Raw genomic sequence first — 25,294 nt, 5'->3', positions numbered from 1 at the left:
AGGACATCTTTGGTGGCGACTGAACAGACGACTCCACAGCATCAAAACAGACTTGAATGGTGGAGTGGGGGAGACTGCAGTGCCGGCTCATCTCTCCAGAAAATAATTATGTTGGGGAAAGATTTACCAAAGTGTTTTGTAGGCTTTCAAACTGCCTTCCCAGATGGCAAACTGAGAGTGTGGCCTGTCACAAGTCTTTTGGTGTCACCAACAGGATCTGGGAATGAGGAATCGGAAGCAGAGACAAACATGGAAGCTGAAGAGGACCAAGGCCCTGTTCAATCTAAGCATCTCCAGGGAAGGTTGAGATGGACTTCTGTCTGAAACTCTTTGATGGCAAACTTAACTGGTGTGACTCATGCTGCCAACCCATGGAAATTCCTCAGTTTTCCCCTGTTTGTTATCTAATGACACTCATGCCCATCCTAGATTTCAGTGAAATCCCACTTCCAAATTCAGGTTTATGTCTGCTGCTACAGCTGGGTGCCCTTTGTAGTCCCAAGGTGTTCAGCTTTCGGGAACACGAGCTGAAGGCTGCTCCAAGCTGTTTTTCTTCTTATGCCTCAACCTCACAAATTGAGCTGCAGGAGCCCTGATTCTTCTGGAAGACTTTAGCTCAGGCATCCCCAAAGTTTGGCCCTCCAGATGTTTTGGACTACAATTCCCATAATCCGTGACCACTGGTCCTGTTAGCTAGGGATCATGGGAGTTGTAGGCCAAAACATCTGGAGGGCTGCAGTTTGGGGATGCCTGCTTTAGCTCATGGGCAGCTATGATGCTGAAACATCTGCATTGAACTATATCAGCTACCCCTGCTTTATTTAAGTTCTCTTCCTTGCCTCTTGTTCTCTGTCCCATAACCTCTGCACTGTTTGACATTTTCTCCAGGTATAGTCGGGCTTCCTCAGCCAAAAGGCACCAACCACTCAGTGTCTTTCTAAATGCTCGATTTCAATTTTAAACTATAATAGGGGAACTCAAATACAACTTAAAAGGGTGGGAAGCCAGCGCCTCCTCTCAAGGACTGTGGTGGATGAAGGAATCCCATGACTTGAAAGAGACAGTTGGTGATAATCTCCATTTGGGTATAAGAATCTAGACCCTGGTTTCCCTCAACAACCCAAAAGTAATACAGATTAATACCCTAGCCCATTCGTGACAATGTACTTCAGTGAAAATCCAGTTGTTCATTTCTCTTTGTTCAGTCTGACAGGAAGATCATTCTCCTATTTCAACTCCCTCACTTCTTTCTCTTTCACACTCCCCCAATCTTGCTCCCATTTTCCTCTCCTTTGGTTGGAGCATGTAGTGTGTGGCACATGAACTTTGCCTGCTTTTTATTTGTCCTTCCATAAATAAGGTGGGTCTCTAGGACTTCTCCACAAAGCGATTCCCCACCTCTAGCCCCTTCTATTTCCACAACGTGGAATGGATAAACATGCAACCTTTAACCATTTTACTCTCCTACATCAGCACTTCAAGCCTCAAAGCCTTTTTTTATTTCTTGTAAATTGGCCAATTACTTGTGGATAAGTATTCTAATTATGACAGCAGTGTGATTACTTCCAATTCTCTGAAGCAAGCACTCCGAGTGGCATTCAGGGGTCATTGTTAAGACTCCCTAGTGCAAGTGGCGTAATGGGGTCTACTGCAGTAGCAGCTATGATGTGCAACCAGCTGCAGAAAGGATCTCCGTAGGGGTGCTAATTCTCCTAATCTGGCATTTCTGTGACTACAGGTTCTTCTTGGGCATTTGCCAACCTGGTGACACCACCAACAAGCAGCAGGTCCTGCCAGGGCCCTGAAACAGCTTCCCAAGAATGCCAGCTGCTGCTCTTTGGGCAATGGACTAATAATAATTAGAAACAACATGCTATTCACTGGATCTGTGTACATGCAACATGTAGCCAAAAGTCCACAGCATGCTGAGCATCTCTGGGTCGAGCTGGTCCTTTTGTATGTGGGCGAGTTGATCTTTAATTTTCAGCCTCAGCAAAAGTCCATCGCATACAAATATGGAATTCTCCTGGCTCACAGAGTATGGAGCAAATTTATAGTGCTGGCATGTTACTGTACATATGAGGGGATGTATAAACCGTTCCAGAGTTTCAAATTCATATTGTCTCCAAATGCTCATTTTTCAGTCAGTTGCAGTAAACAGATGGCTTAAAGTGGTACAATTGAAACCTACGCCATACATATTGGTAGCGTCGTATTCCACGACTGAACTGGCAGAGGCACCTCACAAATTGCCAAGTCAGGATCCCAAGCAATATTAGGCACAAGTTTCTTTTCTAAAACTTGCTCCCTCCAGCTATCATGGATTATTTGCCTTATCCAAGTATTTATTACACAAATTTAAACCTGCCATAACCTAGTTCTGAGGCACCATGACAAACATGTAATTGATGGTGTATTATGCCTGATTTGGATATTTTAGCTATTTTGCAAAAATTAATCTCATTGGTTTTCAAAACCATACTGAGACGGATTCTTTGCTGTAACAAACTCGGGGGGTACTCCAGCCAGAGTAGCAGTGTGATGGCTGTTGATTGTCAGTCAATTGGGGGCATTTGCTGCTATTCTGAGCATGCTGCAACTTACTCAGCCATTTGTGGTTAAGGTAAAGCCTGGTCCGACCTCACCTGGAAGTATCTAGCAGCCCAGTCCCCCTTGGATCCCACATTTGATGCCACTATCTTTCTGCTGCAAAGAGTCTGCGCACCACAGCCATGGGGAGAAGCAGGCCACTGGGTGCTTCGAGGTGAGCCCTAAACAGGCTTCTGCTTAATGTGATTGGCTGGGAAGGTTGCAGCATGCTTGGCAAAGCAGCGTTGTGCCCTACACAGAGGCAGCCTGGTGGGGATGGGAAGAACTTCAACGCATTTGTACGAAGAACAACTCTGCACTCTGCATGTGGAAGGGGCCAGATTCTGCCACTCATGTAACATTGTCTTGAGTGATCCTCTCCACACCTGAGATGGCTGGCATCCATGCAGCACATTGTGTGATCCAGAGACATTTGTTCTTCACGCGTGACGTCCTTGTACCTTGAAACATAAGCAGCAAAAAGATCGGCAAATTAGGATGCAGCTCAATGTCTCCCTAAACAAATCTCTTCCATCTTTCAAAAGCACTGAGTATTTGTACTATGATTACCTGAACTTTTTTTGCACATGTGACTCCCGTGTAGCCAGGACGACAAGCACATATGTTCGGCAGTATGCATGTACCTCCGTATAGGCATTTCCGGTTGCACGTGGCTGAAACATACAGGTGTGCATGTGTTTTAATCTGGCAATCAAAACAAAACCTGTCTGTCAAGGGGCTTAGATCAGGCATAGGGCAAACTTGGCCCTCCAGATGTTTTGGGACAACAACTCCCATCATCCCTGACCACTGGTCCTGTTAGCTAAGGATGATGGGAGTTGTAGTCCCAAAACATCTGGAGGGCCAAGTTTGCCTATGCCTGGTTTAGATGCTACAGCTCAGCAAGATGTGTGGGAACACATACGGTGGTGCAAAAAAAATCAAACAAAAAAACCAAAACCAGAACAACAACAAAAAGCATTGGTGGTTTGAGGTCAGAAAGGCACCCCTCGCTCAGTTTCCAAATGGCCCATAACTATACAGCAACAAAGCAACGTTTTCAAGAGTGTGTGGCTCTGCTAACGACCCAGTCATTTGATGAATATTGCACTCCTATAACATGATTTTAAAAATGATATCACACTCCTCAAAGGCTGTGAAAAAAATGTATGTATTGACTTCTTATGACACAGTGTTGGAGATGCTAATTTTAGACATATTTGACGAGACTGTGGGGAAATACAGAAGTACTGGGCTGATGAATATATAAAAGGGATACCGGGGTAAATAGACTGCTAACAAATACAACTGTGTTGTTTTTAGGAAAGCTTGATGGTGCAATCCTGTAAAATGGCAGGTAATATGTGGATTCCAGCCTGTTTGCTAGTGGAAGCAACAGCAAAAGGGTGTAGTGTGGATTTTATTTTTGCCAATAATGAAGACTAGTAAAGAAATATACGGCATAGGAACTTAATGTGTAAGGGCAGAATTTTAACTCCAGCTGGCTGAGGTGCCTCAGGAAGAGGAGGAACCACTGTTCAGCTAGGGAAGATGGAGGTGCTGTGCACATGTGGAACGACCTGCCACTGGATGTTCCCTGGCATTTGTGCAGAAAGCTGAGCTCTGCTGATGGACTGGAGGGGGTTGGGAAATGAAGTTTGTTGGGTAAAAGCATGGAGATACCATGCTCAAAGCCTCTTCACTTCCCCCAACACACCTGCAGAAGTGCTGAGGTTCCGTGCAACAGCCCTGGGCTGGAGAAGTTCCCGGTAATTCCCTCCAGTTGATGACAAGAGGATGAGGAGGAGGAATAAAGAATGCCCCCTCGTTCACCTCCGGCAGTGAAACAGCAGGGCAATGGATGCAGAGTCTACTGTGCCAACAGATCTCTTTGCACAATACTGGAATAGAAATGCTAATTGTGAAAATGTTAAGAGGGAGGTGTTAAATCATAGAATTGTGGAGTTGGAAAAGACACCCTGCAATGCAGGAATCTCATACATGGCAGGTGGCCATCCAACCTCTGCACTGGCAAAAAAAAAAGTTTCATTATATTGTTTCAGTTTGAGCTTCAAATATAATGTTAACGTATTCACCAAGGATTTAAAGAGGGTTTCGTTTTGTTTTTTAGATTCAGGTTTTAGATTTATTTTTATTTTTTTAATGTTACGATCTAGTACAGGGGTGGGGAACTGGATCTGACCAGAGGGCTAGATCCAGAAGTAGCTAGCCCTCCAATGAGCCACTTTTGACAGGTGGAAGGGCTCTCCATCTGTCAGTCACCTGATGTTGTGTACGACATTGGCAGGTGACTGAAAAGCCATGCCTCAGCTGCAAAGAAGAAGCCACAGTTGGAATTCAAAAATACGATACTGAGGTAGATTGGCAAAAATCTGGCTGGGTATAGGGCAGTTTCCTACATTCCATGGAGCTGACATTTCTGACCATCAGACATAAAAGCCCTATTGCTTTTAAACATGACTGATTACCCTGGGATGAGTGGAAGGTGAGGCAAGAGTACCCGATCTTGCAGGGAATACTCTCTTTCAAGTTACTTTAATAAAGACCAGTTCATATGGTGCAGCTCTGGATGAACAAGCTATTAAAAGCCCTATAAAACCACCTGTGGTTCCCCCCCCCCTACTGTAATCCAAACATTACATCTGACTCACGTGTTTGACACTGAACTCCTTCCCATCCTGGAGGGCAATGGCAAGTACTTGGTCCAATACATTCACCCCCGTTCCTGCACTTCTGAAGGCATATAGCTGTACAAGAAAGGCATGTATAGAAAGAGAAGTGTGAATACCCTCAATGGCTCAAAATCTGTGCAAACAATGAACAAATGGTACTGGGAACTGTAAGATATACCTTTGCTTAATCTGCATGCCATGTTGATGTGTTCCCACCCTTGATAGTTTTCTGAGAGCTTAGGCAAATTCTAACAACTGTCTGCTACTCTTGGCGATGGCATCCGCCGGCTTTTTATATATAAAATTAATGCAGCCTAATGTTGACCTCATTTACATTAGTTTAATCAAGCTACAGCCTCATGTCTTCTGGAGGAGAAATGGGAATTTGTCTCCCGGAACTCAAAAAGACTGTGCCAGTGAGATACTAAGTTGAGCATTCAAAGCCTGTTTGCTTAAGAACGGAGATAAACAAGGAAATCTGAGCGTGCCATTCTGGAGCAGAAGCTAAGACCTGCTTCCATCATTTAGACAGGAAAACCCTCAGGGTCACATTAAGCAGCAGTGGAAAGATGTCCTCCAGTTACAAGTGAATCTAAATTAAATGCTACTTATTGCTGTAGCTTGGACGGAGAGCTCTTTTTTATATGCCCAATTTAACAGGCTGCTCCTTTTCCAAGCGGCTGAGAGTAATACCTACGAGTGTTACATCTTTTGCCTCTCCAGCCCGATGGGCAGGAACAAACGTTTGGGCCCACGCATCTCCCTCTGTTCATGCATACCGGGTCACAGACACCTGAAACCAAAGAGCAACGAGAAAACGCTCAGCACACATGACGGAGCTGCTGGCATCGCCCCGAGTCGGCGTGCTGAGATGCGAGAGCATTTTTTTAATGAAGCGGTCTTACTTTTTTCACACCGTCGGCCACCGTAGCCGCCAGGACAGGTGCAAACATTGTTTCTCATGCAGTGGCCGCCATTCTTACAGGGAGGGTTGCAGATGGCTAAAGATGGGGGGGGGGAGAGAGAGAGAGAGAGAGAGAGAGAGAGAGAAGTGAGGCAGTGGTTCGAGTGCTGCATAGCAGAGAGGCCTATTATTTCCACTTTCTTTTCTACAGGGAAAAGGCACCTTAGGAAGGGGTGCAGGAAGGATGCGGCCCTCAACTCTTCTGTATCTGGCCCTCCAGATTCTTCACAGGCCACACCCCCTCATTGGCTCCCCTTCACATCCTGTTTTTGCCTGGCTGGAATGTGTCCTTGAGCTCTAATCATGCCTCTGGCTTCACGGGATGGAGGGCACAGAGGGGTGTGTGAGTGCAAGCACACTAGTGGCCAGAATTGTGGAAACCTTTTGGGGGGAGAAGTGTATTTCTGAGGTTTGATGGCTCATAACACCTGACTGGCTCTCTAAACACTCATGTGCATTGGCTACATTCAAATGAAGGAAAGCGACTGCATATCAACCTAAGCAAGTTGTGCTTCCATTTTTCTGGTCATTTGGCTATAACTTTGGATAGAATACAGGTAACTGAACAAACTTCATTGATTACATTCTTCATTAACTTATCTTTCCATTGATATATAATTTTATGGTGTTACTCAAAAAAAGTGGTGCTGTAAGCCATCAAACCTCAGAAATACACTTTTTCCAAAAGGTTTCCACAATTTTGGCCACTAGTGTAAGCTACTCGTGTGACCCTCAGAAGGGAATGCCGCCCACAATGTTTTAAAGGTTCCCCACCCCCTGATCTAGTTAGATCTGAAAGTCACGTCATTGAGGGTTGAGAATGGGAGCTGATCAGTTCTCTCCAGCTTCTTACTTAGAACAGCTACTGCTGCTCTGAGCCTGTGACTATCAACTGTCCACACCTAGGGCTATTCATTCCTCATCAGCACAATCTGATGAAGATCAAAGGTGGGACAGTGTCCCCTTAGTGGGTCATGTATAAAGCAGGCCGTAAATGATGAATGGTGCTGGAGTTGAGACCCGCCCCCCGCTGCCCTATCACAATATGGTCAAAATGAGAAAGGCTGAAACCTGACAGCAATGAAGCCCTCCATCTGGAACCAGCAGTGCTTCTGTAACAAATCGCTCTCCTTCAGCTCCTACAAATTCTGACCAAGTGCTTGGGTTTGCCCAATGCTCGGACCACGATAATCTACATTATCCCCACCAGGAGTGTTTTTAGAGCAGTGGTTCATGACACAAATTTGCATGTGCTAATTATATGTTTTGCCAGCACTGGATTGTGCAGAGTGCCCATAACCGAAATGGGTAGAGGCACAGAAGTTGTGGGGTCTACTGCAAAGACAAAGGGGTAACCACCCCATCACAATGCCCTTTGTGTCTGCTATATGATCCATTTGGAGCCATTCTATCAATGTTTCTTCCTTGAAAGGTAGAAGTGTGTGTGTGGGGAACCATTAATTATCACAAATTTCTTTTAAAATAGCACAACAAAATTACCATTCTGGCAATAGGCACCGAAGAATCCATAGGGGCAAAGGCAAATGTTTGGTTTAATACAGGACCCGCCGTTGAGACACACTGGGTCACACACAGCTAGAGAAGACAAGGAGAGAAGGGTATTTCATTTTAAAGGTTAAGTGGAAACACATTTAAGCATGTGTGCCATGTAGCAATTTCATTACACTGCACGCAAATACTTCATTAAGTCACTTAACTAAGTTGTAATGGGAGAAATAACTGAAGTGTAATTTGCTTTGAACTGTTCTTTGGAAGTAGGGCTGCTATTTCTACCAGGCCAAAAGAAAAAAGAATAGCCTATGCTTATTTGCATAGGTGGCTTATATGAATATATGCTCAGTTAGAAATGCCTTTTCACAACTAGCACGGAAACCGTAATTAACAACAAAACACCCTCCTTTTCTGGGAGAACAAAACAAAAGGGGGGGGGAGAACAAACAAACAAGCAATCAATCAATCAAGAAAAAACCCTGGTTAGGTGGCTTAAAAGAGGCCAGGTGACAGTCCTACCCAGTGTTTAAAAAACCAGTGAGAACTACAAGAAACTGCATGAATTATTAAAGCTGATCTTGCACACATAAGAGGGTATGTGATTTTCAAAGCTATAGCAACCCCTGACTTCCCCCACAAAGCCTCTCTAGAAGGTTGGGACCCCCCCCCAAAAAAAACCCCAGTTTAGAATAGGAAGCCATGGGGCTGCTGAGGGGAGGAGGAGGCAAGAGCTCATGTGGCTTCAGTGGAGAGATCTGAGCAGCAAATTCTCCTTCCGTAACTTCCTTAACTAGGATTGAAGCCTTGACTGTTATTCTGCAGAGGAATGCTGAGCAGAGCTCCACCATGTGGTTCCTACAGAAGCTTTCCAGACAGAAGTTCTTGTGTGAGCCGTTCCCTCTCCATCCCTACCTTAACCCTGGTGCGAATAAATCTCTTACCGTAACCAGCGTAACGCTGGCACTTTTCTTATCACCAATCGTGATTTCAGCATTTTTGAGCTGATCTTGTCTTTCTTGGTGGCAACATGTTGTGTATGGTTTTACTGCAAATAAATGGCCTTTGGGGCTATTCTTTTTTTACCTGTGCTGCATGTGGGTCCATTCCAGCCAACCCTGCACTGGCAGACATCTGGGGTGAGACATTCCCCGCCATTTTCACAGTGCCTGTTGCAAACCACTAAACCAAGCAACCAATGTTTAAGAAACAAAATTAACAGATGTTAGTAGAGAGAAAAGGGGTTGCTGTCATATCTTTATTGCATATCTATATACACCCAAGTAATTTCCCAGGTTTTGTTTGTAATCGTCTTTCTGCTATGATATTTATTTAATAAAAATTTACACACCAATTGATTGTAAAGACAAACCAACCTCAAAGTGGTTTACAAAGAGAAAATAACGAGAACTGCACCTCAAGATATTTAGCTGAATCAGGACTTAACCATGCTTAGAATAGGCCGGTTGACATCAAAGAGGTTGCTGCTAGTATGTATTATTCCATCCAAACAGCTAAATAGGAGTCTTAGGTGTATTTTCCTGGTTTTTTGTAATCATTGCAAAGTATATTGTTGTAACATACTCTGGGACTAAATGGTGAAGAGTGGTTATGGAATCAAACAAATGACCTCCAATTAATTTATTCACTGGCTTAGTTTTGAGGGTTTGGGGTGGTGATTTTGGCATTGTTTTCATTTTTTTTCTATGCTGTATTTTGTGTGATTTGGTTTAATTTGGGGGGTTTGTTTGTATTAGATTATTGATTAGTTGCCTTGAGTTTCTTTGGAAAAATCAGGAGGGTCGATTTAAAAAAAGCAAACTAATTATTTACTTCTGACAAATTCACCAAGAGGTTCTTTTGGGGCACAGAACATCAGAAAGGTATAGCACTCTTATCTATGTGCATCTTGCTACACCAGGATGCTTTGTTTATATGTTTGTCACATTTTGCATTACTTACTTGTTTCACAATGTGGGCCCACAAACCCATATGGGCAAGTGCAAAGGTTTCTGGTCAGGCAAGTCCCTCCATGTTGGCAAGGTGGCTCACAATGTGCTGGAGGTGGAAAGGGAGGCTGGTCAAGATATCAGTTCCAGAAATCAGCTAACATTTGAAACTTTTAAACAAAAGGTGTAAAAATAGAAAGAAAAGATTTCTACAATGCTATTTTTGCATTGGTTACTGGCAAACTATCAGGTTGGGTCGATGTCCCCACCTAGTGGTCAAAAGGCAGGACAACAACTTGTGAAGTAGGAGACTCCCAGAATGCACCTCAGTTCATCCTGCCTTTGAACAAAACCAGTTCAGTTTCGCTTGCGAACAATTTGAAATTGCCATCATCTTGTTAAAGAAACAACTGAAGCTGCTTCTTGGAATATCGAGAATCTCCTGGTTTTAGCAGGGATCGAGCGTAAGTATGCGTATAAATAGGCATCACTCTGATGATATCAGCAGAGGCAACACTGGTAAATGTCAGTGCTGAACTCAATCTATGTTTGTTTTTGACAGTGGTCTAAGTAGCTTAATGACAGGAAATGTGCTCCATGGCAGATTTAAGACCCCAAGGGCTATTTCATTTATTTCATTATCATCCTGCGCTTCACAGGCAAGCAATCCCAGGGTGAGTTATATAATCCAAGCAGACTTTATACAGTAAAGCAACACAATATTTAAATGTGTTTTTACAATCTTCTATAACTTACTCCATCTCCTCCTTCTCACCATTAAAACAACTGGCTTGCTATATTAATCCTCCCCCTCACCAAGAACCTGGAGGTAGAGCTGGGCCTTTAGCAGGGCTTTTTTCAGCCGGAACACACCTGAACTCGGTTCCGGCCCCTCTCAGGTGGGCGCCATTGCCATTGTAAGAGAACAAGAGAAGCGTTCATGGTGAGTTCCGACACCTCTTTTTCTAGTAAAACAGCACTGGCTTTTAGATTATCTATTCTAAAGGAAACATTAATTTGGCCGTAAGGGATATGCTTCACTGAATACTGTGCATTTAGACAGTATGTCGAAATGTCGGCCATCAATAAAATGACCACCACTGACATCCATCTTTATACATATGAACAGGCATGGAAACTATGATTCTAAAACTGAGAGAAATATAGGGTCTCTAAGGACAGGGATGCAGGTGGTGCTGTGGTTTAAACCACAGAGCCTAGGGCTTGCCGATCAGAAGGTCGGCGGTTCGAATCCCTGTGATGGGGTGAGCTTCCGTTGCTCGGTCCCAGCTCCTGTCAACCCAGCAGTTCGAAAGCACGCCAAAATGCAAGTAGATAAATAGCTACTGCTCTGGCAGGAAGGTAAACGACGTTTCCGTGTGCTGCTCTGGTTCACCAGAAGTGGCTTAGTCATGCTGGCCACATGACCTAGAAGCTGTATGCCGGCTCCCTCAGCCAATAATGCGAGATGAGCGCCGCAACCCCAGAGTCGGTCACAACTGGACCTAATGGTCCCCTTTACCTTTAAGGACAGGTATATGTACAAAACTGTGTATGGATATTGTTAAGGTGGAGAGTTGGGAGGTATATTTTGAGCGGCATGGGGAGAAATTTGATTTTGTTTGCTTTTTAATGAGAAACTTCCTAATTTGCGCTTTTCAATTCAATACGTGAACCACAATTTGTGTGTCCCCAAATTTTGTGATGCAGTTTTCCAGTCAAACAATGGGCGCAGAAACGAGTGTATTAGGGGAATCGTGCACACATGATTGAAAATAACATAAGTAAATGCATTAGGCTTAGGAAATTTTCTTCCAAAATGCATACATTAAAAACTGCATAAGGGAAAAAATTATGTATTAGGTGAAATTTCCCCTAAAATGCTGATGAACTTTCATGAGGATTCTTTTTAAAATGCAAATTGCTGCAGAAAAGTGAATTGCATTTAAATTTGGAAAAAATGAGAAACTGAGAGAAACAAAAAATGACAGATTCATCGATATCCCTACTATACCTTCCCTAGACATTTATAACACCAAAAATATAACACAAAGCTGTGATGCAGGGTGGAACTAAGGAAGATGGAATAGGATGCAAACAGAACTGAGAAGAGCTTGGGGGTGACTCATGCATGCATTTCAGCCACTCTAAGGCCAGTTACATCGGAGCAAATCTTTGCACCAGATACATGGTGGCAAACTGTTAGAACAGAACAAGAGTTTCCTGCCTCATGCAGGGTGCCATTATTGCTATTCTCAGTTGCAGTTCTTTGGAATACCTTTAGGACCAAGAGTGGCGCACTAGAGCTTCTGTTGTTGTGGGAACATTGGGATAAACACGAAATACAACTTTTTCGTTTGTTTCGGGTGTTTTCTGGAAGGTGTGAAATAGCTGACACTGCAACTTCTGAGAATCAATTTTGACACCAACATTCAGCATGCATTTTGGGTCATCCTTTAATATTAAAAAGGACAGCCCAGTGTTACCTTCATCACAGATGGGGCCACTGAATCCTGGGGGGCATTCACATACATTAGGCTTGGTGCATTTCCCATTGTTTTTGCACTCTGGTCGACACAGAGCTGTATAAAACCAACATTAAATTCTTAGATGTACCATTTAATATTATTAAATGCAGAGGGTGCATAAAACAGGCATCACTCACCAGCCTGACAGCTGCGGCCGGAGTAACCAGGCTTACACCTGCAAGTATTGGGTGCCACACATTCCATGTTTTCACCACAGTTATGCCTGCATATTGCTATGAGAGAGAAAAAACAGGGAAAATAAGATCAGTAACTCATCTGGTTTGTGGTATTCACTTTCAATATCTAGCATGCAAAATTAGCTAACAGCATTGACCTTGAGAACTCTATACTTTCCATCAGTTTGTGCAATTATGAAGTTCAAGTTCTGCAACCCTGTCACATGTGGGGCACCACCAGATATGGCGAAACGCAATGATCAGTGAACAGAATGCACATTTGGGGAGCCATTTGTACAATTTCTGTGACCTTGTTGATAGTGTTCCTGCTCCCCTCTCCTTCCCCACCATGACACAACTCAGCATGCAACGTTTCACATAGAACAGCAACTACCCAAAATTTTTGTATGCCCCATGCAGCTTGGAAATGGCAAACCGTTCAGCTCTATGGCTTGGTTCACAAATAACACTGAGCCATAGCTTGTTTAAGCAAAATCATGAGGTAACCATACTTTGTTCCACAGATGATCAAACAAAACACGGTTTGTTCCTCCAAAGTGTGTTTCCAGCTGCTCATGCCTCATGTGTTTGTAGTTTGGTGAATCTCTGGAGTGGAGTGCTCAAGCCATGGTAAAGGGTGCTGAGTTCACATATAATCAAAGGTTCCTAAGCCAACAACATAAACATGGCTTTACAGTAAACCAATGCTGGGCTGGGTTTACACACAAACCTAAGCAATGGTTAATAAACCATACTAAACCATACAGTGGTGCCTCACTAGACGAATTTAATTCGTTCCACGGGTCTTTTCTTATAGTGAAAAATTCATCTAGCGAATCCCATGGGAATGCATTGAAAATTTTTTGAAATTTTTTTTGCCCATAGGAACGCATTGATTGAATTTCAATGCATTCCTATGGGAAGCCGCGATTCGCTAGACGAATTTTTCATGAAACGAATTCGTCTAGCGAGGCAACCTCTGCTCAAAAAATCATTTCGTTAAGCGGAAATTTAGTTAAGCAGGGCATTTGTTAAGCGAGGCACCACTGTACTTTAATAAACCACAGTTTAGTGTTATGTGCAAATCAGGCCTATACTGCCATTGTAAAAGTTTGGCATGAACATCTGCTGGAAACAGGATTATGTTCCAACAAAATAGCAAAACATATGTTGCTGCAGTACCTCTACAAATGACACCATCTCCGTAATAACCAAAAGGACAACGACCGCATTTGAAGCTTCCCTTTTCACTTGGCTCACAAGGAACCCCAGGGAAACAGGGTGACTCTGCACAAGTGAGGAACAGGGAAACAGTTGACGCAGAGCCTGATTTTCGATCTGTGCCAGGCCTTTGGAGTGGCACAGCAAACCTTTCAAAGGTGGGTTGCAAAGTGCTGTCTTTAGGTTTGCCGAATGGCCTTTGGGATTTGTGGCCACTTCCTCCTCCCGATTCTTTGCTGGTTATTCGTGTCACGTTAGCTTTGCTGCTCAATGTTATGCTGGCTTCTAGGGGGGAATAGATCTGCTCTCGTACCACCGTTGTCTTCTCAGGAAATACTCTCTTATTCCTAAGTGGCGTGTCGGATGCAGAGTCTACTGCTGCTGACTCTTCCTTTGCGGTGCCAGAATGGATGTTTACAGTGCTGGCACCTAATGCATAATCAGGGGATGCGCTACTAACAGGCTTTCTCAAAGCTGGGCTCTGGGAAATGAATACATGTGAAGACACAGTTGTTTTGGCTGCAGAAACGGACGGACTGCTGTTGGCTACTTCTGTGGGAATGAAACTTCTGGGAACATCTGTGGGATTAAGAGGGAAGTCTGTGGTATTTGGAACCTCAGCAGTTGACAGTTGCAGGAAACCTGCCAAACGAACAGGAGACAGACACAAGAGCATTATTACAAGATTTACATTTCAAAGAGAATAGTTTTAAATCAGAAAAAAAAGAAAGTAGACTTCTACATTTATCTGGATTTTTCCAGTCGTACTTGCTGTGGTGTATTTAGCATTAGAAGTCTACTAGAAAAACACACAGACGGTTAAACCCAAACAAGAGCTCCCAGAGTTGTCGGCGGGGAGCATAAGACATAATTGAGAGTTGGCTGGGAGTGTAAAGCATAAACCTGAAATTAATACTCCTTAGCATCTACCTATCAGTAGCCTGTGCAAAAAGTGAGCCGCAGCACAAACCCTTTCCATATCCTTTCCTGTTTGTCTGTCCATCTTTCTTTTGATAAGACATTCTCCAGAACCTACAGCCTAAGCAAGATAGATAGAAAAACAGAAAAGAGTGAGGCCAAGAGCTTATGCAAAGTAAGAGTAATGAGAATGAGGCATAAAGGAAGACCAGGGCCTGCAACGAAGTGTTTCAGCGAGGAATGCACCTGTTCAGGATTACAGCCAGCCATGCCTATTTAAAGCAAATGCCATTCTGTTTTCAGAAATGGTATATCCCCAGGAATACACTGCTGTTCATTCTGATGTTCAGAAATCAGAAAGAATTCTAATAATAAGGTTTGCCTCCCACCCCATTCTTTTATCTTAAAAAAAATATGAATAACATAAACCTGAGCTCTTTACTTGCCAGAGACATTTTCATCAGTATGGGCACCAGCAATACTGTATCCATGATTTTTGCCCGCACCAATTCTTTCACTGGGGTCTATTTTGTTATATCCATCTTCTGGAGTCAAACGACCAGAGGGAGCCTTGCTTGTTGGTTTTATTCCAGCTGTGACATAAACAAAAGAATGTCCAAATCAAAGGGATAGCGAACCAAAGGTAGCTTATTTAAAGGACAGCCAAAGGGTTACATAAAAAGTTGTTAGGCTTATTGAAAAATGTTCAGCGTTCCAGGTTACAGCCACTGCCAGCCTCACGATTCCAACTGCGGCCAGAAAGATTCTACGTACATCTTCTGCAAGCACACAGAGGAACAGACTGTACAAACAAACATTTAATTGGAAGTTGCTTATATGGGAAAACACATACAGACAATTATTTTACAGCACTGTGCTGATCCTCTCTTGGAAAGTCTTAGTTTCTTACCCAGTAAAATGCTGCTATTGTTTTCGTTGTTTGATTCCAACTCCCATCAGCCCCAGTTAGCTCAGACAATTGTCTGGGATGATGAAAGTTATTGCCCAAAAAATCTGGAAGGAAACTGGTTTGGGAAGGCTGACTTAAGTCAATCTGTTCAACCTGTCTACCAAAACTTTTCTCATTCAAAACCATGTTTCCTATCCCATATAGACAGAATCAGCTATCAAGCATGAAAGTCCTATGAATTTCTATTATATGGACAGTATTATTAGGTTTCTGCCTTAGGCACATCCGATGTTTTAAGCATTGCTTAGTGCAACAAACAAAACACTCAGAAATTAAACGAAATATGTTTTTTTTTTGGTGACCAAAAAAGGATAGCTTTTTACCATAACATCTTTTCCCATCTCCGTACAGGCCACTGGGGCATGGACCACAATAATAGGAATCTATAGTATTGAAGCAAGCTACTCCAGGGAAGCATGGTCTGGATTTGCATTCATCAGGGTCTTTTTGGCAATGTCTACCTAAACAGAAAGAAAGACATTCAGGCACACATCAAAGGGCCTTTTCAAGTGTCTGTTCCTTCTCGGGAACTAGGAGCTCATGAAAAGAAAATGCCACAAATATTTTCAACACAGAAAACAAATGTTGGTTCATTGCCTAACTCTTGGGAGATACCAAGCCCATGATTTTCCAGAAACAAACATACAAAAAATCTGGGATTTTTATGGTGTATTTGTTCTATATACCATACATTTAAGGGAACGTGGCAACTTTTGCAGCAAAAAACCCTCCAGCCTCAGGAAACGTTATTTGGGATTGATTTCAAACAGCAGTGATGGAGATTCTGAGTTTTTATCGTATAGATTCATCTGGACACATATTTCCCCTATTTATTCTTAATGTTTGGTTGTTTCAGATAAGATCTAAGACAAAATGATTTCATGTATATATTTATGCGGAATTAAAAAAATGAATTTTATGTAGTGTTTTTTTTATTTGTTCTCTTTCTATGCACTGTGCAGACTAATTCAATAATACCCTATCCTATTCCTATACAACCCTACATCCAAGCCTCATTAAACTCAATTGCACTGACTTCTAAGTAGGGATGTATAGGGTTGCACTGGGCTTTTTAACTTCTTATTCTGGCTTCCACTATAATCCACAAACCACACAAGCTTTTCAAAAGAAAAGGTTTGCCCCTCTTCCTCATTGGAAGATCTAACTCAGTGATGCTTGAAAAATATTTGTTCTGCTTAAATAAACCTCACAGTAAACCGGAGCCTGAAATCATGCATGTAATTGAATTATTGTTATGCAAATGCAGAATAAGTGACAATTCACCCTGCAGACCAGGTGTACATTCACAGCGGAAGCTATTTATTCCATCAAAACATCTGCCAAGGCCACAGGGGTTGGATGCGCAGTCATTGGTATTCACTTGACAAAGGTCACCTTCAAATCCAGGCATGCAGACGCACAGATATTTCCCCATTCCAGGAGGGAAATTGGTATCGGTCACACAGGACCCTCCATTTAAGCAGTCACATGGTTTCACGCTGACCTACAAAAGATGCCCAATAAACAGCAGGCTATAATTACTCTTGAATGGGATAAATCCATTTGCAATGGAGCTCTTGTCATGGCTGCATGATAGCAATTAGCGTTGGCTGTTTGACCACAATAGTTATTACCTCTATTGCAACTTTGGTTTCCGCACTGCAGTCGTCCGTTACAAAAAAGGTAAACAGCTCAGGCTTCTTCGACAGCGCCTTCCAGATCAGGAGTCCAGCGGGAGAAAGACTGGCACCTGGCGGGCCGGAATTCAATAAGAAAGCGACGGCAGAGCCTTCTGCGTCCGTCGCTGAGAATTGATACACAAAATCCTCCCCATAAAAGGTCTGCAGGCTTTCTTGCAAATTTTGAAGCACAGGAGGCTGGTTGTCTGAAAGGAAATAAATGGAACAGCCACAAAGTGAGAAATATGAAAAATGGATGACATCAGGAATTTTTTTGATCTGTTCCCCACCTACTTACATAGCCACTTACATACCCACTATACCAAATGTGCACCTGACTGCAGTGCTTTACTTGATCCCCTATCATAGAGCTGTTGTTGGAAGAGAGCATGAGGATCATTTAGTGCGACCCTCTACAATGCAGGAATCTTTTACCCAATGTGGGGCTCAAACAAACAACCCTGAGATGAAGAGCCTCATTCTCTACCGACAGAGATATCCTCTTGTGCTTTGTGCATTGCAGTAAGTCAGCGTTCCCCAACCTTGTGCCTTATAGATATCGTCAGATACCAACTCCCATCACCCCTGACCATTGGCCATGCTGGCTGGGCCTGATGGGATTTGGGGGTCCAACTGCACCTGGGGGTTGCCAGGTTGAGAAAAGTTGTGCAACCAGTCTGTGACACCGGCTCTAAGCATCTGCTGAAAGGGATTTTCACTGGGGTGTGTGAGTTCCTGCACAAAGTGGTTTCCTGCTTCGCACTTGCCTTTGCAGGCACTGCTCTATACAAGGAATCAGATACAACTACAATTCCATTTCCTGGATTTTCACTGGGAGGGAGTTAATCACAGGTCGCACTGAAACCAATGGGACTTCAGTTAAGTTCGTCTGGATCAGGCTTCCTAAACCTCGGCCCTCCAGATGTTTTGAGACTACAATTCCCATCATCCCTGACCACTGGTCCTGCTAGCTAGGGATCATGGGAATTCTAGGCCAAAAACATCTGGAGGGCCGAGGTTGAGGAAGCCTGAGCAGGATACAACTCAAGGCTCTTTAACATTCAGTGGGTCATGAAATGTGGTTCTTCAAGACCTGTTTGAGGTACTAATAGATACAAACAGTTCTTGAAGAAACACATTTCATGATCCACTGACATGCAATAAACATCACCCTCTCCCCACAAGAGCATTACACCACAGAACAAAATGGCACAAATTCATCAGGAAAATGGACCCATGATGAACTTTAGCCATAATAATAATAATAATAATAATAATAATAATAATAATAATAATAAATTATTTATACCCCGCCCACCTGGCTGGGTTTCCCAAGCCACTCTAGGCGGCTTATAACAGAAAAATGAAATAAAATAATATTAAACATTAAAAGCCTCCCTAAACAGGGCTGCCTTCAGATGTCTGCTAAAAATCTGGTAGCTGTTTTTTTCTTTGACATCTGATGGGAAGGCGTTCTACAGGGCAGGCGCCACCACCGAGAAGGCCCTCTGCCTGGTTCCCTGCAACTTGGCTTCTCGCAACAAGGGAACCGCCAGAAGGCCCTCGGGACTGGACCTCAGTGTACGGGCAGAATGATGGGGGTGGAGACGCAGGCAGCTAGGAACAAAATGAGCTGGCGCAAAGCAAGCAATTGCTAGGTAGCAAATTTTGTCTGAAGTTTCTGTTTCTCATGAGAAGGTTCACAAGTCATAAAGTCTAGAGAGGTGATGTGCTGCTCCAAACTTTCAGGCAAGAATAGACAGCCTGTGACCCTCCAAGATGGTGGACTCTCAACTTCAATCAGCTCTACCCAGCATGGCCAAGGGTAAAGAATGACGCAGGTTGTAGTCCAAGAACATCTGGAGGGCCAAAGCTTTCCCATTCTTGAAGGAGTAACACTTGACTCACTGCCAGCTCCATGTCATATGTATCTCCTCCTCAACTTTCTGGAGATGTGTCTCCCCTTCACAGTTTACTGTAAACATTGGTATGCACATGGAAAATGTGCATGAATCTGAGAATACAAATCATTTGTTAGGTTTAGGCATCTGAACCAGTGAGCTTCAAAACCAATTAGAACTTACTTTCAGCAACTGACCAAGTTAACTTTGATATTTCCGGTCTGCAGAGTAAGCAAGGGCTTGTAGGATTTGTGTCACCTTCGCCATAACAAAGTCCATCTATGTTGCATGTTTTCTCCTTTGCAGAAATAAAACATCATTCATTAAGATTTTGGAATATTTTTCCTGCATATTTATTCATGTGCCACAAACTGCCAAAGCAGTGGCCGGCTAGTTACTCTCACGTGCCCCAAGCCTCAATCTAATTTTTGCATGCTGATGCTTCAGAGAGTTCGCAACTTGTAACAAGCCAGGTCTTCAGAAATGTATTCTATACCACTGTCACTAAAATGAGCAGAACTTGGGCTGGACCAATTATGGCCAAGATCAGGGGTCCCCAGACTTACCGTGCGGCGGACCGGTGCCCGCCGCGCCGACCACGCCGGAGGGCAGGGGAGTGCGCGCGCAGCGGGCCGGAGGGCGGGGGAGTGCGCGGCCGTGCGCATGCGCACACGCACACGGGCGGGGGAAAAAATCGCCGAAAATCGCTTGTGTGCATGCGTATGGGCCTCCCCCGACCCGGAAGTGCACCAGAAATGACCTCTTCCGGGTCGGGAGAGGCCCATACGCATGCGCACAAAGGATTTTCGGCGATTTTTTGCCGATTTTTTAGATCGTCGCTGCGCCAGCGGGCGGCGGGGGTCGTCGCGGGCCGGATTGGAAGGCCGATTGGGCCGCATCCGGCCCGGGGGCCGTAGTTTGGGGACCCTTGCCAAGATCTTCCACAAACGACATGCCTTCCAGTGGGGCATTCAGGAAATCCTTTGTGGTCCACACCTGATAGGATTTCAAGGTGCCTTGTTGAAACTACTGAGTTTGGTGTTTCAATTCTTGATCACGCAAAAGGTCCACTATGGGAATCTGAATTATTAGGAGGGATCACTAAGTTCAATGCTGTATTGTATTGTTCTATAGCAGATTGTGAATTTGGGTTGCAAATACCGTAGAGCAGGCATCCCCAAACTGCGCCCCCCAGATGTTTTGGCCTACAACTCCCATGATCCCTAGCTAACAGGACCAGTGATTGGGGAAGATGGGAATTGTAGCCCAAAACATCTGGAGGGCCAAAGTTTGGGGATGCCTGCCTGCCGTAGAGATTTGCCTAGGAAGAATTCTTGCTGAACATAGTGCGACTTACTTCTGAGTAAACTTGCACAGAATGACCACATCCTTCCCTGAACTGGTGCCATCCATATGTTGTTGGACTCCAACTCCCATCAAACCCAGTCAGCATGGCCAATGGTCAGGGATGGTGAGACTTGTAGTCTAGCAATGTCTGGGGGAACCAGGGCAGGCATGATTACATTTATTCATATCTGTCTTTTTTTGTAGTGGATACCTGGTAATACAATACCATTTTGCATCCATGTACAGTAGAAGCTGCTTATTTTTACTTAGAAAGTATCTTTTAAACAAACCATTCTGTGCCTGAGACAATCCATCAATGCTGTGCAGTGTGAAGCTTCCACAAAATCTGTGTTATGCTGATTCAAGTGCTGCTCTGAAGCAGCTCTGCTATTGGTCTAGGCCAGAGTTGGAGCAACGGCAGTCCTCCAGATGTTGCTGTACTACAACTCCCATAAGTTGGAGTTCAAGAACATCTGTAGGGCCATAGTTTCCCCATCCCTAATTTAGGAGATGTGAGACTCAGTAGTACACACAAGGAAGTGATATTGTCACGGCTGTGATAACCTCGTAGACTGAGAGATGTATGAGACACCTTGAGGACAGGAGCAGGAGGACAGGCTGAAAGAGAGCACTTTCCCTTCTGGAAACAACCAACAAACACATCAGAAGTTATTTTTGGAATGAATCCAGTCAACCCAGTTGGAAGTTGGGTAGCAGCAAAAATAGAGATAAGGCATTAAGAGTAACAGACTGCCTACTTCCGACCTGTGAGCCTTAAAAGTTTCATGTTCCCATCATCACGGACTATTGGCCATCCTGGTTGGAGCTGTTAGCCAATGGGAACCCCCCTAGGTGCTCCTATCCCTACACCTTTAGCTGGGAGTCTCACTTAACTCAATCAGGCTTGCTTCTGAGTAGACAGTACAGTATTGTTGATCCTGTGCATCTGATGGTGTGGACTCTAGTCATGAATACATGTGCCATAAATAAACGCGTTGCTCTTTAAGGGAGTAAACTCCAAGGAAAAATCTGTACTCGCTCTCTTGCTAAGGAGCAAACCCTACACAAATCTGGAGTGGAGTCCCCAAGATGGTTGGATCGCATCTTGTACGCCTCCTTCCAGCAACTCTTGCAGCCAAGCTCCTGCCAAACGTATTGCTCTGCTTTCCTTTGCATCACATCAGCAAGGCTAAGAGTAGGGGGCTTGTCATCTAGGCAGCCCAGAACCTCCATGCACACTGCCAGGGCTTACATTCCAGAGAGGTCACTTTGGCGCTGCTAATGCAGCAAAAACAATGCAGGAGGCAGCAGTGATGAGTTACCAATCTCTGCAGCTACTATGATTCTCCAGCGGTTTGGCTTCACCCCCGGAGGACCCTATCGTCTCTCAAGACAGACAGATGCCAACAACAACTCATTAAGGTGCCACAAGACTCACAGCTGTAACGGATTAACACTGTTGCCCCTCCAGAAATTGTGTATTGCATATTTAACTGACTAATTAATTGATCACTCCACTAAAATTGTACATGATTAATCTATTCCGTTTCATTTAATGAGATGACATCTCTGCTAGATTTATCTCCTAGCACTAATCAGGTTGTAAATATTCAAAACAAAACAAAACAAAAAGAAGAAGAAGAAGACACTTGCCTTTAACGTGCAAAATCCATTTGATTGTGGGTCGCATATCTGACAAGCTCCATCAAATAATGTCACTGTTTTAGGGTTGCTATAAGTGAACCCGTCATTAGAAATCTGTTTAGACATAGAGCAACAGTTCTGTGAGTTATATAAGCATCCGAAAGGGGATTATGGCGCATTTCACAATTGACAACATGCACATCCTACCTAGACCCCTACATATTTTAAGCTTGATTTCTACATACTGCAGGGGTAAGCAGAAGATAGAACGGGAAGTAATGGTATTTCTCTGGGTGACCTATTATAAACAGAGAGCAAAACTTGTGTGCCTTTTGATGATTTTTAAAAAATGGTTTTACAAGCTATGCTCGTGCACCTCCTCGGCTTACTTCTGCATAGGGCAAATCGGGATTTGTTTTTTTAAAAAAATTATCTCAGTCGCTATATGAAGTAAATCTCTAGAGATTACCTTAATTTGCCACCTTGCAACGGGTTGGCCATCCACAAGATCCAGACCTTCGGTCTGGTGTCCTTCAGAGGGAAGTTGGCAATCCACGGTCCTGGTGTTGTGGAAAGTGGCGTGGATGAATAAAGATTCCCCAAGCACCCACTTGTTATCACTGTACTGAATTAAAGGACCAAAAATTCCTGATTTAGTGACCCTATAAACAAGACAGTGATATACAAATAGATATACAAGTAATCTCAACTGCTATATGAAGCAAAGCTCTACAGAGTACCTCAATTTGCCACCTCTTTTGACCCGATTTGGCAGTTCTGGGGGTACAAAATGGGCAAGTATTCTGCAGCACTAATGCATCATCAAATCAGAGCCATATAGCGAAATGGCAAAATATCCGTTATTGGATCTCCTCAGAGCTTTTCTATTTTATTTTAAGCAATGGGGGCCCTAATTTAGATCTAGGCTATGAGACTTGGCAAGAACCAATCCCCTCCCCAACTGAAGAATACAAGTAGGTCCCAGCTTTTGTGTGTATGTGTGTATCATTTGCAAAAACCAGTGCAAGGAAGAAAATAGCTTAAACCATTGAACTACGCCATCTCACATCTACTTCTAGAGGAGGGACTTTTTTGTGGCATACCCTGAAATGATTCTCATTCACCCCGTGCAAGCACCTAGATTCATCCACTGACAATGGGTCACTTTTATATTCTGTCAGTGAACTTTTAATTACAACATTGTGGGTGGAATGTCTATGGGCCACTTAAAGAGTAGAAACCCTTCTGCTTGCTTCTTCAGGACGGTTTCAACTGATCCCACATATAAGGTAAAAAAAAAAAAAGGAAAGGACCCCCGGACAGTTAAAGTCCAGTCAAAGGCAACTATGGGGTGCTGCACTCATCTCGCTTTCAGGCCAAGGGAGCCGGTGTTTGTCCACAGACAGCTTTCTGGGTCATGTGGCCAGCATGACTAAACCGCTTCTGGCGCACTGGGGCACCGTGACGGAAACCAGAGTGCACGGAAATGCCGTTTACCTTCCCACCACAGCTGTACCTATTTATCTACTTGCACTGGTGTGCTTTTGAACTGCTAGATTGGCAGAAGCTGAGACAGAGCAACGAGAGCTCACTCTGTTGCGGGGATTCGAACCGCCGACCTTCCGATTGACAAGCCCAAGAGGCTCAGGGGTTTTAGACCACAGCGCCACCAGTGTCCCTCATATGGAGCAATTCAAACATAATACCTTTCTGAGAAACAACAGAAATGCAAAGTACTGCACAAGCTTTCACGTTCCCTCAGAATATTCAAGTTGAATGTTAAGCAAAAACAGAAAAACAAAAAGGGGAGTCAGGGGGAGAGAGAAATAAAGATGACAGTGGGTAGGCATAGTGAAAGAAGTATATAAGGTGGATTGCAGGAGCTGTGCAACACAATTCCATGCATACATGTGCTGAAACACATCCCACTGTGTCCAACGGAGCTTACTCCCAGAAAAATGAGCATAGGACTGCAGGCCTAATTCAGTCAGGCTGTGTTGTAAGTGAGCAAAAAGATCTCAGGTTGTGCCAGAAGTTATAGCAATGGCTGTTCTTCTCCCTTTGCAAAACATAAAAATCAGACATTATTCAGATCTAATGGACTCGCATAACAACCCAAAACTTTATCTGCTTGATAAAAGGATAGGCCCGGGGGGGGGGGCATAAGACCAAGAGTGTCGCTGCTGAAAGTGTTATTAAAACCCTCCAGCTTGCAATGAGTGAGGAGTGAGACAGTTCAAGCTGTGATAAGTGAACTCCCCATAATTGTCTCACTAGGAGTTAGGAGAGCAGCTCTTAACTTAATGGAATGTAAATGTGCTGTTTCAAACTGACTTGCTGATGATAGGATCCATGTCGTGTACAAAGGGAAATCCACAGCCTGCATTGTAATAGAAACTGCCAAAATAACCTCAGCATCAGCTGGACGGAGCCAAGTATAAAGGTGCACTGGAAAAAGAAAATGTTTTCTACTGAGTCGATGTGAAAATGGAATTTCTTATACATAAGGGATTGTTGTTGTTTTTTAAAAGTTGTATTATATCTCAGAGGCCAGGCGCTAGTTTCAGCTCCTTTAGCTCAGGCTTCTGATACTGGCCAATTGATCAAGGGTCTTGGATAAACTCCAGTTTGAGTAATTGCTTTCTCCCCTACAAAAATCATCCTGTAAATTTTGCTTGCAGTCTTCATACCCAACCAGTAGCAATGCAGAACCAAGTAGCTGCACCCACAAGTCTGCATGGGACTTTCCAGTTTGTCACCTTTGCACAGGGCCAAAAAATAAAGCTGAGGAAAGAAAAAAAAAGAAAACCATGCTGAACTCGGTTTCTTATAGCCTTCCGTTTGCAGGCTCTACCACTTGTACCACCTATGATTTCCTCAATCAACAACTGCTTGAATATGGAGAATACAGATGCAGAATGGCTTACAGGATCTTCAGGTTCTAAAAACCTGAATGCTGAACCTTTATCAATACTACATAAAACAATCCACCTGCAACTTATTAATTTCACATCTGGGGCCTGGTGACTCCATGAATCCACGGCCAAAAACTCTTACAGTTGTGCAGTCATACTGCCGGACATCACACAACCCTCCATTGTTCAGCTCTGTAATTTCCGGAACCTGATCTTGAAAACAAAAATCAGAAAGTGAAACACACCGAGTCAATCAACGGGCCCTTTGTGTAAACAGTATGACAAAGCTTT

At 43.7% G+C, this 25,294-nt stretch overlaps 1 protein-coding gene across 1 annotated transcript in view; it reads right to left on the bottom strand.

The window, feature by feature from the left end:
• Positions 1-2,039: 2,039 nt before the first annotated feature.
• Positions 2,040-25,294, bottom strand: part of VWDE (von Willebrand factor D and EGF domains) — a 50,503-nt gene continuing 27,248 nt past the window's right edge. The window contains exons 13-31 of the mRNA XM_035129890.2: positions 25,080-25,216; positions 22,558-22,713; positions 22,098-22,202; positions 19,281-19,395; positions 17,152-17,402; positions 16,913-17,021; positions 15,841-15,978; positions 14,994-15,140; positions 13,591-14,271; positions 12,370-12,465; positions 12,191-12,286; positions 9,718-9,813; positions 8,842-8,937; positions 7,747-7,842; positions 6,188-6,283; positions 5,980-6,075; positions 5,262-5,357; positions 3,160-3,263; positions 2,040-3,050 (exon numbers count right to left, since the gene is read on the bottom strand). Of these exons, the coding sequence (XP_034985781.2) occupies positions 3,030-3,050; positions 3,160-3,263; positions 5,262-5,357; positions 5,980-6,075; positions 6,188-6,283; positions 7,747-7,842; positions 8,842-8,937; positions 9,718-9,813; positions 12,191-12,286; positions 12,370-12,465; positions 13,591-14,271; positions 14,994-15,140; positions 15,841-15,978; positions 16,913-17,021; positions 17,152-17,402; positions 19,281-19,395; positions 22,098-22,202; positions 22,558-22,713; positions 25,080-25,216 (2,732 nt within the window). The 3' untranslated portion in view covers positions 2,040-3,029. The remainder of the gene's footprint in view (positions 3,051-3,159; positions 3,264-5,261; positions 5,358-5,979; positions 6,076-6,187; positions 6,284-7,746; positions 7,843-8,841; positions 8,938-9,717; positions 9,814-12,190; positions 12,287-12,369; positions 12,466-13,590; positions 14,272-14,993; positions 15,141-15,840; positions 15,979-16,912; positions 17,022-17,151; positions 17,403-19,280; positions 19,396-22,097; positions 22,203-22,557; positions 22,714-25,079; positions 25,217-25,294) is intronic.

The sequence above is a fragment of the Zootoca vivipara genome, chromosome 12 (assembly GCF_963506605.1).
Source record: "Zootoca vivipara chromosome 12, rZooViv1.1, whole genome shotgun sequence".
Taxonomy (NCBI): domain Eukaryota; kingdom Metazoa; phylum Chordata; class Lepidosauria; order Squamata; family Lacertidae; genus Zootoca; species Zootoca vivipara.
Note: the sequence above shows the minus strand (reverse complement) of the source record. Positions and strands in the feature narration are given on the sequence as shown.